General features: G+C 45.4%; 1 protein-coding gene across 1 annotated transcript in view; it reads right to left on the reverse strand.

Annotated features, from left to right (window-relative positions):
- The window catches only part of UBXN11 (UBX domain protein 11), a 36,032-nt gene extending 17,748 nt beyond the window's left edge, over positions 1–18,284 (reverse strand). Inside the window, exons 1-9 of the mRNA XM_063140121.1 lie at positions 18,235–18,284; positions 15,058–15,149; positions 11,723–11,760; positions 10,470–10,580; positions 7,858–7,958; positions 6,166–6,220; positions 5,679–5,758; positions 5,037–5,151; positions 3,273–3,490 (exon numbers count right to left, since the gene is read on the reverse strand). Coding sequence (XP_062996191.1) covers positions 3,273–3,490; positions 5,037–5,151; positions 5,679–5,758; positions 6,166–6,220; positions 7,858–7,958; positions 10,470–10,580; positions 11,723–11,760; positions 15,058–15,122 — 783 coding nt within the window. The 5' untranslated portion in view covers positions 15,123–15,149; positions 18,235–18,284. The remainder of the gene's footprint in view (positions 1–3,272; positions 3,491–5,036; positions 5,152–5,678; positions 5,759–6,165; positions 6,221–7,857; positions 7,959–10,469; positions 10,581–11,722; positions 11,761–15,057; positions 15,150–18,234) is intronic.
- Positions 18,285–19,254: the final 970 nt, after the last annotated feature.

Consider the following 19,254-nt stretch of genomic DNA (forward strand, 5'->3'; position numbering starts at 1 on the left):
GCAAAAATGTTACGCAGAAGATTCTAATGCATAATTGTAGCTCGAATATGAAATGATTTGGGAGAGAATGATTCAGGTGACCTGCTCCCTCCGAGTCAGTGTCCAGATCACGGCTGGAAGTCTGAATCGTGACGCTGTCGACTTACCTCTGCCTCCTCTACAGCATGGAGCACAACTTGCCCCACATTCTGACACCATAACACTAAGCGTTTCCCCACCCTCTGTTTACAGACCCAACTCACTCACACATACTTTAGCTATGCAGCTCAGATTTTTGTACAGCAAAGACACCTTTGCTAAGTGCTACTGTATCTCAGTGCTTCTATATCTACTGTTTCTCAGGCGATGTTCCGAAGGCACACGATCCAGCAGCTTTGCTGAAGCTAAGCAGGTCTGGTTCTGGTCAGTGCCTGTATGGGAGACTGCCTGGGAACTCAGTCTATGCTACCTTGAGTTCCAACATGAAACAAAGGTGGGGTAGCAATGGAACAAATAAAAAATAAATACCCCACCTAGTCAAAGTGTGCAAGTTTGGAGGGTGTGTACATGCCCAGAATATTCTTAAAGGTAAAATCCAGTTTTTCATAAGGTGTGTGTGTGTGTGTGTGTGAGAGAGAGAGAGAGAGAGAGAGAGAGAGAGAGAGAGTGGGAGTAGGTGGGGGGTGGCTTTAGTCACTGAAAGCCATGTATTCCCCCTTCAGGAGCTGAGTCTGCTCAGTTACTGGCCTGGTCAGTTACTGTATTCGTCAGAAGTTGCCCTGCTGGTGTTACCCAAGATTTCAGAGGCTGCTCCATCACAGCTCAGACTTTAGCCTACCCATCTGCTTGGTTACTGCACTCATCAGGAGATGTCCTCTTGATAGTACCCAAGATTTCAGAGGTCTGCTCCATCACACTTTTAGTATCCCAGGACTCACACTCTGGAACTCCCCAGCATTACAACCTAGGCAGAGGCAACCTTTCTGGCCTTTTGTCACCTATTAAAAACATGCCTTTTCTAATAGGCATTCCACGGAAGGTAACCTTGTCCTCCGTACGAAGATTATTATTATTGTACATCGCTTAGAAATGTCTTTAATGTGATTCATAAATATCATTAAATAAATAAAATATAGTATCTCTTATACCATAAGGACAAGCAACTTTTATTAAAATGAATATTAGGCTTTATTCAGGCGTCTACCAGAAAGGAGCCTATTCACATTTCAACATAGATGCATTGAATAGGTTCTCCCTTGTTAACAGCCATAGGGGCTGGATAGCTACAGAACGGAGTATTCAAGAATACGTGACAGCGTTTTTATTTTCAGCCAACGGTTGTCTGACTCATTCACCATGAAGAGAATCTTGAATGGTGCACTCAACCGCAAACGAACTCTGTGGGGGCTGAACAGGGGCATGCAAAATCCCAGGATTTGCATGTGTCAAAGAATCCAGACAAAACCAGCCCACACATTAGTGGTGTGGAATGGCCTTGAAACAGTCGCAGAGGCCAGGTGTGGGATTTGGGGCTTGTTTGTGGGTGGACGGTGGAGTGGTTGCATGAACAATCCTGTCCTCATTTTTGCTTTCCATTACTTCCCCCTTAACTTGCAAATCATTTCCAGAACAGTGGACACAATAAATGTGATGGTGGCGGCTTAAAGGATGGCAGCCGTCACAGTTAAACATGGAAATGCCCAAAGCACATGGAAAGAGAAGGATGGAAGATCAGATTTCCAACCCAAAGGAGGCATTTGGGTGAGGGGTGCTAAACCCTCCCCCGACCCATGGCTTACCTCCTCACAGCCCATCTCTTCAAGGGACAGTAAAGACAGTACTAAAGACAGTAGTGCACGTGCTGGTAACCTCAAGGCTTGACTTCTGCAATGCGCTCTACATAGGGCTGCCATTGTACCTAGTTCGGAAACTTCAACTAGTTCAAAATATGGCAGCCAGGTTGGTCACCAGTACATCTAGGGGTGAGCATATTACCCCAACATTAAAATCACTCCACTGGCTGCCAATTAGTTTCCGGGCAAAATACAAAGTGTTGGTCATTGCCTTTAAAGCCCTAAACGGTTTGGGTCCAGGTTACCTGCGGGATCGCCTTCTCCCACACAGTCTGCCCCGCACACTCAGGTCCTCTGGGGTGAACTTACTTTAGTCACCTAAAACGAGGCTGACATCAGTTTCCCAGAGGAACTTTTCTTCTGTCACTCCCAGATCGTGGAACGGTCTGCCGGAGGAGATTTGTAAAATTAACTCTCTGTGTGATTTTAAGGCAGCTTTAAAGACTAGCCTTTTCCGGCAGGCCTATCCAGATCAATGTAAAATCAAGAATTTTTAAGATGTGTTGATTCCTGTACTAATGTTGTTCCCTGCCTCGATCCAACGGCGAGGTGGATAAGAAATAAATAAATAAATTTATATTATTATTATTATTATTATTAGTAGTAGTAGTAGTAGTAGTAGTAGTAGTAAACATGGTGTTTCTTTTACCCAGGTTAACTTCTAATTTGGAGCTATAGTTGGAAGAAAAGTGCCTGGAGAGGGGCAAGCCACAGAGAGCTTCGGCTATTGGGCGGTATAAAAATGTAATAAATAAATAAATAAATAAATAAATAAAGATGGAGGAGGAGGAGGAGGAAAGTTCTGCACTCCTCCCCACCCACTTGCTACTTTTGCTCTTTTTAGCATCCCCACTGGAAAATAGGCCAGAGGTCCACAGTTTAATTCCTGCCCACTCCTGCTTTTTATTCAGACATGGCCTAGCTCAGCCTTTCTCAACCTGGGGCGCTCCAGATGTGTTGGACTACAACTCCCAGAATGCCCCAGCCAGCTGGGGCATTCTGGGAGATGCAGTCCAACACATCTGGAGCGCCCCAGGTTGAGGAAGGCTGGCCCTAGCTGCACAGTCCACTTAGGACTGAATCATCATCTCTTATTGGACAAGATACCCACGAACTCCTCTTCCTGACTGGCTCCCCTTTTTTATCCTGTGCTCAGTTCTTCAGAAATGGCTCTGACCAAAATAAGTGGAGGGCAGTTCCACAGAAATCCGACTGCTATGATTATTCAGCCTTGCCCTCTTATAAGGTTTCTTCCAGTACTCTGGCAAGATGCCAAGTATTCTGCTTAGAGACGTAATGGCACCAATCTTCTTCTGGGCAGGAAGTTGGGATTTGGGGGTGTCAGGGCCTCCCTTGAAAAGCCTCCCTTGTGTCACGTAGCAATTGCTGTGGGCACTCTTGCCCGCCAGCTTCCCCGCCTCCCCAAGAACTGATCCAGACCTGCGTGGAAGGCGCCTCATATGAACGGAAGGGTCCGTTGAACATGACGATCCCGTTCTGATAGAAGGTGAGGGGGATGGAGTCCATCTGCCTCAGCCGGGCACCCCCTGCCGTGTGCTCAATTTTGGACACGCCCTCCCCAGCCAGCGCGTTGAGATCTTTCAGGTTTTTGAAAATTAAATCAAAATTGATCGAGGTTTCTGAAATGACGGCATCACCTATGACAAAGAGAGGAGAAGTTGCTAAGACTAAGGCAACCTCTGTTAATTCTGACTCCAAACCTTCTGTCTGAGCTGCCAGCTTCCTCTCAGATCCTTACTCCCGCCAAAAGGACCTCATAGGAACATAGGTAGCTGCATCAGACTAAGTCAGACCTTTGGTCTATCTAGCCCAGTATTGTCGACACTGACTGGCAGTGGCTCTCCAGGGTTTCAGGCAGGATGCTTTTTCTCACCCTACCTGGAGAAACCAGGGATCGAACCTGGGACCTTCAGCATGCAATGTCCTACTGAGCTATGGCACCTCCCTTCCACTGAGCTACGGCACCTCATGCCAGCCAATAGCTTCAGAGCCATTGTTCGTGCCCAGCTAGCCTCACGCCAGTCTAATTGGGAGGCTGGTATGAGGCTAGCTGCCCAGATCAGGCCCTGGCTGAGAACCACAAAAGGAGTGGAGCCTACAACTCCTACATCAACCTTCTGTTTGAACTGCAACATCGCTGAAGCAACAGCTCCCAGCTCCATACTGAACTGAGGAAGTGGACAGTGGCAATTGTCAAAACAGCTGCGTTCCTAGAATTCAATTTGCATCTTGAGTTCCAGATGTGTAATTGAATCACAGTGGGGTACATAATATCTCAAGGTACAGGGTGGGTCTTACGGAAACTATGACAGAGTTTCTTCCTGTTTATAACCTGCTTTTCAAGGCAAAAGGCTTCACAAAGTGGCTTGCAATATAGCTAAAAGGGTTTAATTAAAACTAATTACAAAATGCAATAAATCACAAACAAGAGGAACCCAGTTGTTAATATTCAGGACTCCGGTAAAAACAGACCAATCAATTCAAAAAGGCTTTCCAAAATAGGAATATTTTCAGAGGATTGCCTGAAGGCAAGAAGAGAGGGGGCTGGAAGGAACACCCTGGGAAGTGAGTTCCACAATCAAGGGGCCATCACTGAAAAGGGCCTATCTTTAATAACCCAGAGAAAACATTCCATTTGATAGCAGCAGCCAATTAAAAATCTTCTCCTGAGACCACTTCAGATCTGATAATTTGCATTATTTACTACAAGACTCTTTGCTACGATTATCTGCATGGTTATTTAATGAATGGAAATGGGAGGGATTTACTCTATGGGCTTCTTCAGACAACATAATAAGCCATGGTTCGGACGCTAAACCTTTTGTAGCAAATGGTTAGTGAGCATGCTTAAACCTTGATTATGCAGCCACCATGGTTAGGAATGTTAAGTCATGGTTCTCATAATGTTTAGCCCAAAATGCTTAACCACTGTGGCTTAGTGTATTATCTGAACAGGGTCTGTATAATACAGTGCCACCAGTGCACAGGGCATTTTATGGAGTTCTACAAACAAAAAGAGAGCCCCAAAGTAAATAAAGGAGCTTACAACCTACATTTCAATATTCACGGAACCAAGAGAGGGTGGGGAGGGAGAGACCGAAGGAAAAACATAATGTATGTTCTTTTAATGCATTTAACATATGTAATACATTTAAAATGGAGCATTCACCTGTCCCAGCATACCTGGCTTCCAGAACGCTCTTGATGGAGCGCTCCCTTCTTGCTTTGAGGAGTCCAGCTCTTCCAGAGAATGTGTCCCTTCTCCAACCCAGATCAATCCATAGTCATTCAGAAACCGCTGCATGGGGCGGGGGAAATGGGAGCAACTTAGAAGGCGGGAGGAAGGGGAACAGGGTGAAAAGCCCAGCCCATCTTGTACTTAGGATACCAAGATGGAATAGGGAAGCTAAAGTAGCTACTTTCCCCCAAAGAGGTTTTATTTTAGGGCTGCAACCCTAGGAAAGCAACTGGGTTTTCAATAGGGATGGAGCAAGAAGTCACCTGAGCCTGACTCGGCCCGGAACCCAAGGGGTTGAGAAAACCTGAGTCCAAATGGAACGGGGGCTTTCTGATCTCCGAACTTCAAAATCCAAGTGCTCAGGAGAGGACATCCGGTGCCCCCACCACACCCTCCATGCCCTCCCCCCACCCCAAACACACTGTTTCCCCCCCCTCTCCATTCTAAGAGGAGTGGCAATGAGAGGCAAAAGGCATGGATTTTGCCCCTCTCTCTGTCTTGCTCCCTTCCATCATCACCCGAAGTGAAAAACTCATATTCCTAGAGGAATAAATCGTATCTGCTCCCTTCCTTTAACCTTACAATACCTCCATTTCCCAGATCTGTCGTTGCAGTTCAAGGCATAACACTTCCAGTTCCTCAGCTCTGCTCAACCCTGAAGATTGATATGCAGATGAACTCAACCCTATTGGGGAGGAAATCAGAAGAGATTTGAGGTTCCTCACATTGCTCAGTATCAAACTGCATAAAGAGCAGAGATAGTCCAGGTCTCTGTTATCAATGATACGTTATTCTTGGCTTGGTTTCACCCTTGGACATGAATCTTCCAAATGGACAATTCCATCCAGAGGCTTAGCCATTGGCAGACATTTGGCTCCTAGATCTCCTTCCAGGGCCAATCTCAGCACTTATGGTAAGGTTCTGAAGGATGCTCTCTTCACATCCTCACAAGCTCACTGCTTTGGCCTGAAGGATGGCCTTCAGTTATACATCCCCTATCTCTAGCAAGACATGGCTCCCGTCTACTGCTTAGGGCAGAAAGAAGGAGCAAAGGGAAGCACGGTTCAATATTACCTTTTTCTTTCTGAAGGATTTTTATTTGTGCCTCAAACTCACTGATCTTCTTATTCTGCAGAGCAAAAGACAAAATTATAAACATCTTTAGGAATTCAGACGCATCACAATCAATAGGAAATAGCTAGGCAATTTTCTGCTTGTTGAGAGCACAAAAGTATATATTTGTCCTCAGGCACATCATGTGTCATTTATGCACACACACACACAACCCAATACTCAAATTTCCTTTGCAATTGCTTAAACTGGTACTGCAGCTCTGTCGTATCTAGAAAGAGGGAGCCTGGCTTCCACGATCCATGCTCTGGCAACCTCCTCTGTGGATTATTGCAAGGGGTTGTAGTACATGGGTTGGGCTTGGAAAACAGTGCAGAAACTTCCGTTGACGGACTCTGGCCAGAAGAGTGCTAACTGGGACTGGGTGTAATAAACGTATTATGCCAATACTATGTGAACTGCCCAGAGAGCTTCGGCTGTTGGGCGGTATAAAAATGTAATAAATAAATAAAAAATTACTGAATTTCAGTCCATTTTGGGTCCCAGTTCAAAGCACTATTTTTGACCTTTAAAACCTTTCAAGGTTTCAAAACTGCTGTCCACCACTCTACCGCTAAGATCATCTTCTTGGCCCGCCGCTCTGACCATGTCACTCCACTTCTGAAATCTCTTCATTGGCTTCCAATTCACTCCAGAATCCAATATAAACTTCTCCTGTTGACCTTCAAAGCTTTTCACGGTCTAGCTCCTGCCTATCTCTCCTCTCTCATCTCACACTATTGCCCCGCTCGTGCTCTCCGCTCCTCCGATGCCATGCTTCTCGCCTGCCCAAGGACCTCCACTTCCCTTACTCGGCTTCATCCTTTTTCTTCTGTTGCCCCTTACGCCTGGAACGCTCTTCCAGAACACTTGAGAACTACTAACTCAATCACAGCTTTTAAAACTCAACTAAAAACTTTTCTGTTCCCTATAGCTTTTAAATATTGAGTTTGTTCTGACTCTATACTGTTAGCTTCACCCCACCCGGTGCCTGTTTACACTTCCCTGTGCCTGTCTGCATTCTCTTCCCCTCCTTATTGTTTACTACAACTTTATTAGATTGTAAGCCTATGCGGCAGGGTCTTGCTATTTACTGTGTAATCTGTACAGCACCATGTACATTGATGGTGCTATATAAATAAATAATAATAATAATAAAAAGTTGGTACCTGAAAGATCACCTCTTCCCACATGGACCTATTTGGCCCTTGAGATCATCCTATGAAACCATTCTTTGTGTTCCCCACCAGATGAGGTGTGAGAGGCGGCAACACGTGAAACAGCCTTCCACTTCCTCCCCAGAGAGGTCCCTCTTGGTGCCTTCCTTAATGTCTTTACTTCCCCAACACCTTTAAATCATCTTACGGTTCTTAATACAGTTTCAGCTCTGCGGACTTTTATTCCTCGCTCTCTTTTCATTGATTGTTTCGATTTTATCTGTTTTTACTTGCTGCATTTTATTTTATTTTTATTGCCATCATGTGACTATATTTAATTTTACTGTTTTACTTTGTAAGCCACCAGAGAACTTTCTGTTATAGGGCGGCCTATAAATATATGCGTTAATAATGAATAAATACATACAATCTTAATAGGAATCTCATTTTAACGTCACGAGTGACCCTAACGTCGTTCCCGAAGTCCAGCATTTTTTACCTTCTGCTGGATCGTTTGCGCTTGGTTCTTGACTTTGTGTTCCAAAGAAGCAATCTTCTGCATCATGGAGGTCATCAGCTCCATGTCGGTGGGAGCAGCCCCTAAAGGCATGAAATCAACACATCATGAGAACGATTCAGATCCAAACATTCATTCGAGCTACTGGTCCCACAATGACACATTGAGCTCCTTAAAAACAAGGCACAGGGCCAGAATGCTTGGAATTTTGCCTGTGTTGGGTCTCTCTTTGACCGAAACAACAGAGGACCAGTTTGTGAATTGCCAGTGGGGGAAGACTGTAAAACGGTTCCCTTGTAATCATGTACATTACGAGGGTTGTGACTGGCATGTCTACAACTAAGAGTGTAGCGGGAGGGAGGGGGGAGGATCATGGACTTACCTGCTTCTGCAATCCTCCCCCAGCATCTTGACAGCCATGTGACATCCCAGAAGGAAGAGGGACATTGTGGCCACCATTTCCCACCCCCCAGGAACGGAGACAGAGTGCAATTGCACTCCAGCACATGTAAGGTTTAACACACCCACCCAAAAAAACACCCTTGCAACTGCTCCCCACCCCTGATGGACACGGACTGCCCCCCCACGCAGCTCCGTGCCTGTTTCCAGAACCCTACTACTCGCAGGGAAGAAGGGACGTTCTGGGAGCGGCAACCTCATTGTCTGCGCTCCTCAGGATGATCCCGGAACCATGAAAATATCAGGAAATCCGCAGTCCCAGATATCCCAGGGAAAGTCCCTGGTCGTCCCGAGTTGCCCCCGGGATCCCCTGTGCGTCATGTGGATGCACAGGGACGACTTGGAGATGAGCCCGGGATATAGACACGGTGTAGACATGCCCTGGGATTTTGGATATCTTGGATCCTGGATATGGGGGTGACGCTTCAGGAGGAGGCGTTAACGCTCTATCCCCACAACATTTCTACGTCATATGCAGATAAACTGTCTCCCTAGCACAGGGACATTGCTGTTGCCTATCCCACTGTCTCCATCGAGGTTTACTACATTGTACACACACGTGCAGGCAGCAACATGGCAGAAAGAACCAGTAGAACCAGGCCATAGAGGAGGCCAGGAAAAACAGCAGACCCACTCTCTTCTTCCTGCAGAAGGTATCAAGGTAGGAAAAAAGCAACAGAGCAAACTTGGGGGAGTGTGCACGTGTGTGTGTGTGTGTGTGTGTGTGTGTGTGTTCACTTGCATCAGGCTAGGTGTGTCTCTGCAGGCAAAGAGGAAATGTGGTTTATGGGGCAGAGATGTGTGATGACCCCAGAATGTGGTTCAACACCAAGCACCTGCATCCTTTAAATTGAGAAACAAAAGCTACCATGGTTCACTTGGCATAGCTAAGCACCACAAACACTTTTATAAGCAACGGTGTACATACTCGGTGCTAATCATTTCCATGTTCGATGCAAAAGAAACCCATTTGCTACATTCAAAATACATCGCATGAATCATGGGGGAAAAAAATGAAAAGGAACACTTAGGATTCAGAGGTGGATGCCGTTTATGTTAGGATGCCTAATTTTGCATACACTTCTTCATGACACTTTCTAAACTAAGGCTGCAAACAGAGAAAACATAGTAAGAGAATGAAAAGTGAATTTCAGAGAGGTTTCACTTCCCATGATATATTTCTTGTGTTCCACCGTTGGCCCTGGCCAAGCAGGGTTTGCAGGTTGGTTGGTTGGTTGGTTTCAAAATGAGACAACCCCTCTGCAGAATCTGTGCAAGTTCACACTATGAGCAACTCTGCCTCTCTCTCAAACCAGCATCAGCTTGGGGCGAGGAGAAGGGTGGGTAGAATTAGGTCTTTTGGGATATAATACTGTACTGTTGCAGCAGGGATTCCCAACCTTTATGGACTTTGGGGCACATTTGGAATCTTGAGGACGTGGTGTTGAAATCCCACCCATCAAGTTTATGATCTTGGCCTGTTCATTAATAGGGTGGCCATATGGAAAGGAGGACAGGGCTCCTGTATCTTTAACAGTTGTATAGAAAAGGGAGACTCAGCAGGCGTCATTTGTATGCAAGCAGCACCTGGTGAAATCCCCTCTTCATCACAACACTTAAAGCTGCAGGAGCCCCACCCTCTTTTGTATCTCATCAAGAGGGCAGGGCTCCTGCAGCTTTAACTGTTGTGATGAAGAGGGAATTTCACCAGGTGCTGCTTACAAACCAATGACACCTGCTGAAACTCCCTTTTCTAGACAACTGTTAAAGATTCAGGAGCCCTGTCCTCCTTTTCATAGGGTCACCCTACCATACCTCAGCTTCAAAAACTGCTTGCTACTTGGCATGGGTAGGTTGCTCCTTGAGGAAAAACAGATCGAAAAACCTGTTGAATTTTGCATTTCTTTGGATCCTGATCACTGCCTGCAGATGTTTACATGTATCTTCACCATCATGAGGATGGCACACATGTGCATTTTTGTTCTAATACTCGAAGCAGTGGTTATCAGGAATCCAAATTTTGTGCCAGATACCAACTTCACAAAAGACTCCTTATAAAAGAGACATAGGGCCCACAGCCTCTGAGCTGGCATTGCTCTGAAACATAACTCTATCCCCAGCTCTTCCACTCATACCAAGTGTAGCTGGATTTGCCGTTGTTCCATCTGAACAGGAAGGTGTGTTGACTTGTACTGGAATTTGAGCTCCTGGTCCCAGGATTTCATCCATCATAGCAGCTTCATCATCTGTGAACCAACGGGATAAAATTATTACCAAAAGCAAAACAAGGATTTCCTCCTGCTATCACTGCTGTGCGTGCTAGACCTACTGGTCTAGCAGGATGGAGGGATGAAGATCTCGTGATATTTTTATCGTAAGATCGCCCCCTCTGTTCACATGTGGTGCGCGATGATCTCAGAGGGAGAGGCGTTGCGCCCGCCTTTTTTGGTTTTTTTCTTAAAGAAGTAGATGTGCATCAGCGCTCGTGAGCAAAAGGTAAGGCTTTTTTTTTAAAAAAAATCCCTGCTCCCCCCCCCCCCCATGGGCGCGGGTCTCAGCACCTCGCGAGGAACCGGGACAAACCACGACGCCCGTAAACACGGTCTCGGGCTTACCATCTAGTAACCCATTTACTAATTGCATCTTCCAATTCCAGTTCTGCAGAAATTTCATTTTAATTAATGGCACCTAGGAATCGTGGGCTTTTTTTTTAAAAAAAAACTAGCTTAGTAAAAATCCTAATATATCACAAATGATATGTTATTTAAAACACAAGCAATTTGAAAGGGTGAGTAACTGGGATGGGAAAATGTTTTGGGGGGCTCCAAAGCTGAATTATCACAACTGAATGGGGTCGAGGTTTTAAAGACAACACACCCGCATCTCACAAACAGATAGCCAAGAGACTGGAGCAGAGTTGGGTTTCCTCTCTCCCCCAGAGTCCTTGGGTGGCCTTGAATAAGTCACATGCTCTCGGCCTCATTCTCTGTCTGTAAAAGGGAGGCAGTAATTCACAGGCTTACTGTAGGAACTGATGAAAAGGGATTCAGATGAAAAGGGATTCACAAGATATTACAGTGGCATATAAACAACTATATGGGATAAGATATATGGAGGGATGTCAATGATCTCAGCGCTGAGAGCCACTGTAGTGTAGTGGCTAGAGTGTTGGACTGGGAGTTGGAAGATCCGGGGTCTAATCCCCACTTGGCCATGGAAGCTCACTGGGTGACCTTGGACCAGACACAGACTCTCAGCCCAACCTACCTCACAGGGTTGTTGTTGTTGTGAAGACAGAAAAGGAGAGGAAGAGGAGGATTATGTATACCGCCTTGAATTCCTTGGAGGGGAAAAGGTGAGATATAAATGCAACCAATCAATCACTTACCATTCTGGATACTCTCTTTGAATGGCACAGCCCTTTTCCTAAAATCCAGAGGGGTGGGTGGGAAACAAACCCAGGATATATAACACATAAAAGAAACAGAACATAAATGATTAATTGTGTAAATGCATGCCTTCAATGTAAGTGGCAAGGAACATGCTAGTAATTTTACAGTTTAAATCATTATTTTTAAATGCAGTAACAATGGCAACTGGTGCCCACCTGAGGGTGGTGGGATGGGGAGCGGGTTTACTATGGGGCTGTTCACACAGCACACTAACCCACACTCAACAGCTTGTTTGTTGAACTGTGGCTTGTTTGTTCAACCATGGGTTATCGTGCTGTCTGAATGCAGGCAGGGTGGCTTGCTAACCACACTAAACAACCAAACAACAAACCATAGGTTCTCAAGGTGGCTTATTTGTGGAAAAGAAGCCACACTGCATGGTTAACAAGCCACCCTGGTTGTGTACAGACAACACATTAACCCATGGTTCAACAAACAACCCACAGTTCAAAAAAGCCACACTTGACCATTGAGTGTGAGTTAGCTTGTTGCGTGAACAGTCCCTATGAAGTTACCATGGGTGGAGTGAACTACTCCTATTAAAATCAATGGTACTTAGAAGCATTTCACACACAGAGAGAAAGCTACAATCAACATCCAACAGGATTTACCCTGTTAATTTTTATTCTCTCTCTCATTTTTTTTCTTTTTGCTGGTAAGCGTGTTGTTTCGTTGGGCCAATACAATGGGTACTTTTGTAGCACTTGTGATGAAAAGTGACTGACAATGTTGTCAAGTTTTTTTGTGTCCTCAGGTATGCAGATGTGATAAATTAAAAGAAGAATATCTTAACTCTGGGATTGTCAGCTCGATCTCTCATCGGCTTTTGATACCATTGACCATGGTATCCTCCTGGATCAACTCCTTGGGATGGGCAACGGAGGCACTGTGCTACAGTGGTTCCAGTCCTACCTACGGGGTCGTTTTCAGAGAGTAGCATTGGGTGACCAGTCCTCGGCCCCTTGGCAATTGAGCTATGGGGTGCCGCAGGGCGCCATCTTGTCCCCAATGTTATTTAACATCTATATGAAGCCATTGGGAACGATCAATAGGGGATTTTGGAGCTAAATACCATCAATATGCTGATGACATGCAGCTCTATCTCCCTGTGACAACTGAATCAGGTGAGGCTGTGCAGGTCCTGGACCAGTACTTAGACTCAGTAATGGGCTGGATGAGGGCCAGTAAACTGAAACTGAATCCTGACAAGACGGAAGCCCTGTGGGTGAGTGGTTCCCGAGTCCGGGAGACAGGCTCATTGCCTGTTCTGGATGGGGTTGCACTCTCCCTGAAAGATAAGGTTCGTAGTTTGGGGGTACTCTTAGATCCATCTCTGTCGCTGAAGGCTCAAGTGGCCACGGCGGCTCGGAGTACCTTTTACCAGCTTCAGCTGGTTCACCAACTACAGCCTCTTCTGGACAGGGATAGCTTGGCCACAGTGGTACAGGCGTTAGTGACCTCAGGACTGGATTACTACAATGCACTCTATGTGGGGCTGCCCTTAAAGCTGCTCTAGAAGCTGGAGCTAGTGCAGAATGCTGCAGCTCGGCTGTTGTCTGGAGCTGCCCCTTTCCAGCATGTAACTCCTCTGCTAAGGAAATTGCACTGGCTGCCTATTCGCTGCCGGGCCAGGTTTAAGGTTCTTGTACTTGTGTACAAAGCCCTAAACAACTTGGGACCAGGATACCTGAGAGAGCGCCTTCTCCCCTACCAACCTGCCCAGTCACTAAGGTCATCCGAGGGCATGCTCCTGGTGCTTTCACATAGATCCATCCTCCGATTGGAGTCCACCAAGGGAAGAGCCTTCAGCGTGGTAGCCCCCCTCCTATGGAATTCCCTGCCCCTGGAAGTCAGGCAGGCGTCAACTTTATAACCCTTTCGGCGTCTCCTGAAAACGTCATTATTCCAGGAAGCCTTTCCTTAATGACCAGCCACGGTTCACTGTACATTTTGCTTCTTTTAAAATCTATTTTAAAGTGTTTATTCTGTTTTTATTTTATTTTATCCTGTACACCGCTCTGAAATTTTGATTGGGGAGCAGTATATAAATATTGTAAATAAATAAATAAATGTCTGTTCAGAATCTTGTACATCCTTCTGAATGAGTACTATAGATCCAAAGTACTCCCCTATATGTCAAACATATGGGTCTCCCAATACCTCTTTCCAAGCTGTTATTGGTAATAATTTTTTGCCATGTCACCTGAAAACACTCAGCTTTGAGGGAAAGTGCAGGTAGCAACATGCTCAATGGGAGAAACCCAACACAGCCTTGATTGTTTCCCAGCGGTGTATATATGGAATCAGCTACCTAGGGAGGTTGTGGGCTCTCCCACACTAGAGGCATTCAAGAGGCAGCTGGACAACCATCTGTCAGGGATGCTTTAGGGTGGATTCCTGCATTGAGCAGGGGGTTGGACTCGATGGCCTTGTAGGCCCCTTCCAACTCTGCTATTCTATGATTCTATGATTCTATATCTAATAGTTAGAACCTTGAATAACTATTGCAGACAAAGAACAGTTATGCAGAGGCTGTATATATTCAAACTTGGAAAACCCAAACAAACAACAGCAATTTAATTGCCTTCAAGCCTTTGGAAAAAACCACTCAGCTCTTCAAGTCCTTAACAGGGCTCCAGGCCACTCCCTTTCACATAATGATCAAGTTGCAGGGGCAGAGAGGTTACTTGCTGAAACATTGCTTCAGGGGTGGAGGAAGAGAAGACAAATAATGATAATGGTAATTGAAAAGAGTTAAGTAAAATCCAGGCATCCTTCTTCCCTCCTTGGCCGCATCTCTTCGTAAAGACTTTAGGGATACAAAAAAATTAAATCTGAGTTGCAAAGGAGAGACCCCCATCACCAGAGATTGTTTCTCCCAGTGTTGCATCCCAAACGAGCCTGGTCAGTTTCACTCTCTGCTGTTCTTCCTCTTCCTCCTCCTTCCTCCCTTCCAAGCAAAGAAGCACAGCATTCCTCATTTTTTATTCATTTATTTTTTTGCTTCTGGTCTGGAGAGACTGGGAGAGGCAGGGGGTTACCACTTCCTTTGCCCCTGATACTGGGGTACTAATACACAATAGCCTCTACTTTGAGTGAGGGCGGGGGGAAGCCACACTGCGGACATACACTAGTCAAGTCCCTTGGTTTTCTGATGTGAGCACATAAAATGAAAATACTCATGAAGGAATATGACTGCAACAAAAGGTGCAAACTTCTCCTGTGTGGCTACCGCAGATCCATGTGGTTGCGTGAACAGGGCCTCACTTACCCCGCTGTCTGCAGCTGAAGTGGCATTCGGCGAATCTTCCCCAGAGAGGAGAGAGGAGATGTCATGGTTTAGCTTGAACACAGTTTTAAACCCTGGCGGTGGCGGGGAGAGAGAGAAATAAACAGGCATTACAATTTGTGAAACTCGGAATTGTTGTTGTCGGTTCATTCCTCACAATCCAAAAATTTTGGATGGGTTGAGGAGTAAATGTGAGCTGCTCCTCTGACTATCCACATGGCAGAATATGACATTGATGAGACCGACTCTAGGATGCCTAATCTACAAAGGTGCCATCCTTTCTCCATTTACATTTCTCATTGTGAGATACATTGTCAAACTTGAGATACCATACATATAGCTAGACTGCCCTCAAGTCAGCTGTGAAGCTGTCTGGGCCAGTCACGATCTGTCAGCATAACCTACTCACAGAGTTGTGAGCATAAAATGATGGACTCCCCCCTGAGTTCTCTGAAGGAAGAGTTAGACACAAATGTGCTAATATAACAATGTAGCGGCAGCATTGGAAAAAAATGGGCACAAAGGACCAAGCATAAGGCAATCATATACAAAGGAGAACATAAGGGCATCTTTAACAGCATCGTAGAAGAGAGCATTTCAGCTGATGTTGCTTTTTTCATTCCTGTATGATATACATTTTCCAAACCACCTTCTAAATACAGACTGGGTTCAGACAACACGGTAACCCACACCCAAGGGTTGAATGTGGGTCGTCATCGAACAATGGGTTGTTGCTGAAATGTGGGTTATCATGTTTTCTGAACCCAGCCATGATAACGAACCATGGTTTATTAATAACGCACAGCCCATAAAGCGGACCCATGGTTTGTTATTGGATTGTGAACTGTGGGTTGTTTTTGGTTCACCAAGCATGGTTTGTTGTCGCAGTGGGGTCAGACAACATGATAACCCACATTTCAACAACAACCCACGTTTCAAGAACAACCTATACACAACCCTTGAGTGGGGGTTATTGTGTTGTCCGAACCCAGCCACAGTGTTTCACAGGCATCACATGCTCCTGAGCCTCACAGGCATCATATAAAATTGGATGCAAATTTACGTATATTTCCCCCCTGTATATGTACAGAAACTTTCATTCCGTTAGCTGAGTCTGTTGCAGCAAAGGTTTTGTAGTACCTTTCATGTGGCATAAGCTTTCACAGGCTCCAGAACCCACTTCATCTGTTGCATATTCCCCAAGTACAAAGAAGAAGAAAATTGTTTTTACAAAGTGAAGCCAACAGGGCAATGCAAGAGATAGCATGATGCTTGTCAATGTTATTTGTAGCACAAATGAATTCAGAATCCAATTCAGTTAAGAAGATCCAATCAGCAGTGATCTGACTATGCTTTAAAATAAACATGACAAAACGAGTCTGGTAGTTGTGGCACCTGAAAGTCTAAAAGATTAATTGTGGCATAAATTTTAACCCTCGTATAAACCTTAATTGTGGATTGGAGAGACCCAAGTTCTAGTCTTCAGTCTGTCATATAGCTCACTGAGTGACTTTGGGCCAGTCACTGACTCTCAACCTAACCTACCTTGCAGGGATGTTGTGAGGATAAAATGGAGAGGAGGATCGTGTATGCCCCCTAGGGCTGCTTGGAGAAAAAATGCGGGATATAAATGTAACAAATAAATAAATATTACATATATGGACTACAGCCCATGGTATCAGAAGCAGGAAGTGTAGTGTCATCCCCAGTTGGCATATCATATCATAAATCCACACACACAAGGGTTCAGAGAAATGGACATTGGGTTCAGGTCCATATTTTGCCATGTGCAACTGCACTGACAGAAGCAGACCCACTTCTCCCCACAGCAGCACATTCAGCCCCCTGAAAATGCTACACCGAGAGTCCAGAGGCCCTGCTGAATGGCTTGAGCTGTGATGGGGGGGGATCCCTGAAAATTGGGCAAACGCACCCTCCATGAGTGGGACAGATCTTTGATCCAACACATTCCAAACAGTGGGGCCAGACAGTTATGATAAACTAACAATCCTAGGTCTGCAGAGGACGAATATATCCACAATAAGATCCATGCCTGTAAATATGAGCTACTCTACACAAGCGATTTATTGCAGGTTCGTGATTGGCGCTCACGGAAGTTTGCAGGTCCTTTACATCAATCTCCAGGACGTCTCCCACGCTTTCACCCAGTAATCTCACTTTTTTAAAAAAATCGGAAATAATGAAATATTTAAATTATCGCTAGCTGGTGCTGTTTCATTGAACAGAATAGCATTCCCAAGAGGGGAAGTTTTCAATTCAAAATCGTCTAAAGGAGCCAGTCAAAAACATGGAGACTCTAGAATAAGAAAACCCAGTAAGGGGTGCAGGTTTTTTCCCCTTACATTAGAGACACCTTATATCTGCCCACGGAGGAGAACATTTTGATGAAGGAAGCTCTAGCATCTGACCTAGAAATTTGTTAAGTTCAATACTATGGATATTTACCCAGAAGCAAGCCCCACTATGTTCAACAGGACTTATGTCACTGGTACGTAGGCTTGGGATTGCACACTTGCCCATAGAACTTAGTGGCGCATACATCTGGGTAAACACTGTATGGTTGCAATCCTACACACTCTTACCAGGGAAGACGCCTCATTCAAAGCAGGGGCTTACTTCAGAGTAGACATGCACAGAATTGCACTGACTGGCTGCCATCCTATGGACAAGCACCATTGAACGAAGTGGACTTACTTCTGCATAAACGCATTCAAGTTTTCATGGTTAGGGTTGTATCCGATGTTAGTCTTACTTAAGAATAGAACCATTAAAAGTAATGGGACTTAAGTTAGACTAATACTGGATGCAGCCTTTAGGGTGCAATCTTATGCTTGTTTAGACAGCAAAAATAGTCCTACAAATCCCAGCATTCTCTAGACAGTTATGTTGGCTGGGGAATGCAAGGAATTGTAGAACGTTTCTCCTGTCTAAACATGGATAAAATTGCGCCCTAAGTTTTTTAAGGTACTACAAGGACGCTTTTATTACGTCTGCAGCAACACAGACTAACATCCTGGAGCATGGGGCGGCGAAGAAAGCTCGAGGTCGTGAATGAAACCGAGGTGGTGAGAGCAATGGCTGTGAGGGAGTAAAAGCATACAAGCGGGACCCGCTCTCGAGGGTTAGAAAGAGACTCACCCGCCCATTTTGAGGCTTGAGGCAGGAGCCGCCATCTTGTTTACAGACGGTTGCCTAGGTTACGACTTCCAGGCCTGAGCCTGGGAGAAGTTTCAGGCGACTCCCCAAAGACTACAGTTCCCAGCATTCAGCACTCCGGAGCAATATATGTTATGTTATATGCTGGGAACTGTACTCTTTGGAGAGTAATAATATATCAGTTATATTATATATAAAATATATATTATGTATACATCGCTCCGGAGTCTGAATGCTGGAAATTTTGATCTTTGAAGAGTCACTGAAGCTTCTCCCAGGCTCAGGTCGGGAAGACGTAACCTAGGCAACCGTCTGTAAACAAGTTGGCGGCGCCTACCTTAAGCCTCGTGTAATGCAACGAGGGGAGAAATAGGTAGTTTGTTGTGATGTCGTCTCCTGCACCATCACGTCTAAAGTCTCGTGTTGGGTGAGAACAGGGTTGGATGGACATGGGAGGCTGGAGGCGAACCCTGAGCCAGCCTGTGCAGGTACCCCACCCCAGAAGTATATTCTGCGGTGTTCCATGGGGCTTACTCCCAAGTAAGTGCGCATAGGTTTTTAACATTAAGTAGGGTGACCATAAGGAAAGGAGGACAGGGCTCCTGTATCTTTAACAGTTGTAGAGAAAAGGGAATTTCAGCTGGTGTCATTTGTATGCCTGCAGCACCTGGTGAAATCCCCTCTTCATCACAACAGCTAAAGCTGCAGGAGCCCTGCCCTCTGTTGTATCTGGCCATGCTAGGCAGGGCTCCTGCAATTTTAACTGTTGTGATGAAGAGGGTATTTCACCAAGTGCTGCATGCGTACAAATGACACCTGCTGAAATTCCCTTTTCTAGACAACTATTAAAGATACAGGAGCCCTGTCCTCTTTTCCATATGGTCACCCTAAGCTACTATTTTGTGCGCAGGTACTTGAGAATTCCCAAATCCCTTTTAGGGGCTTGCCTTTATTAGGCCAACTCCAAAGATCACCAAAAATGTGCAAGCTTTTGAGACCTCC

This window comes from Elgaria multicarinata, chromosome 13 (assembly GCF_023053635.1).
Source record: "Elgaria multicarinata webbii isolate HBS135686 ecotype San Diego chromosome 13, rElgMul1.1.pri, whole genome shotgun sequence".
NCBI lineage: Eukaryota > Metazoa > Chordata > Lepidosauria > Squamata > Anguidae > Elgaria > Elgaria multicarinata.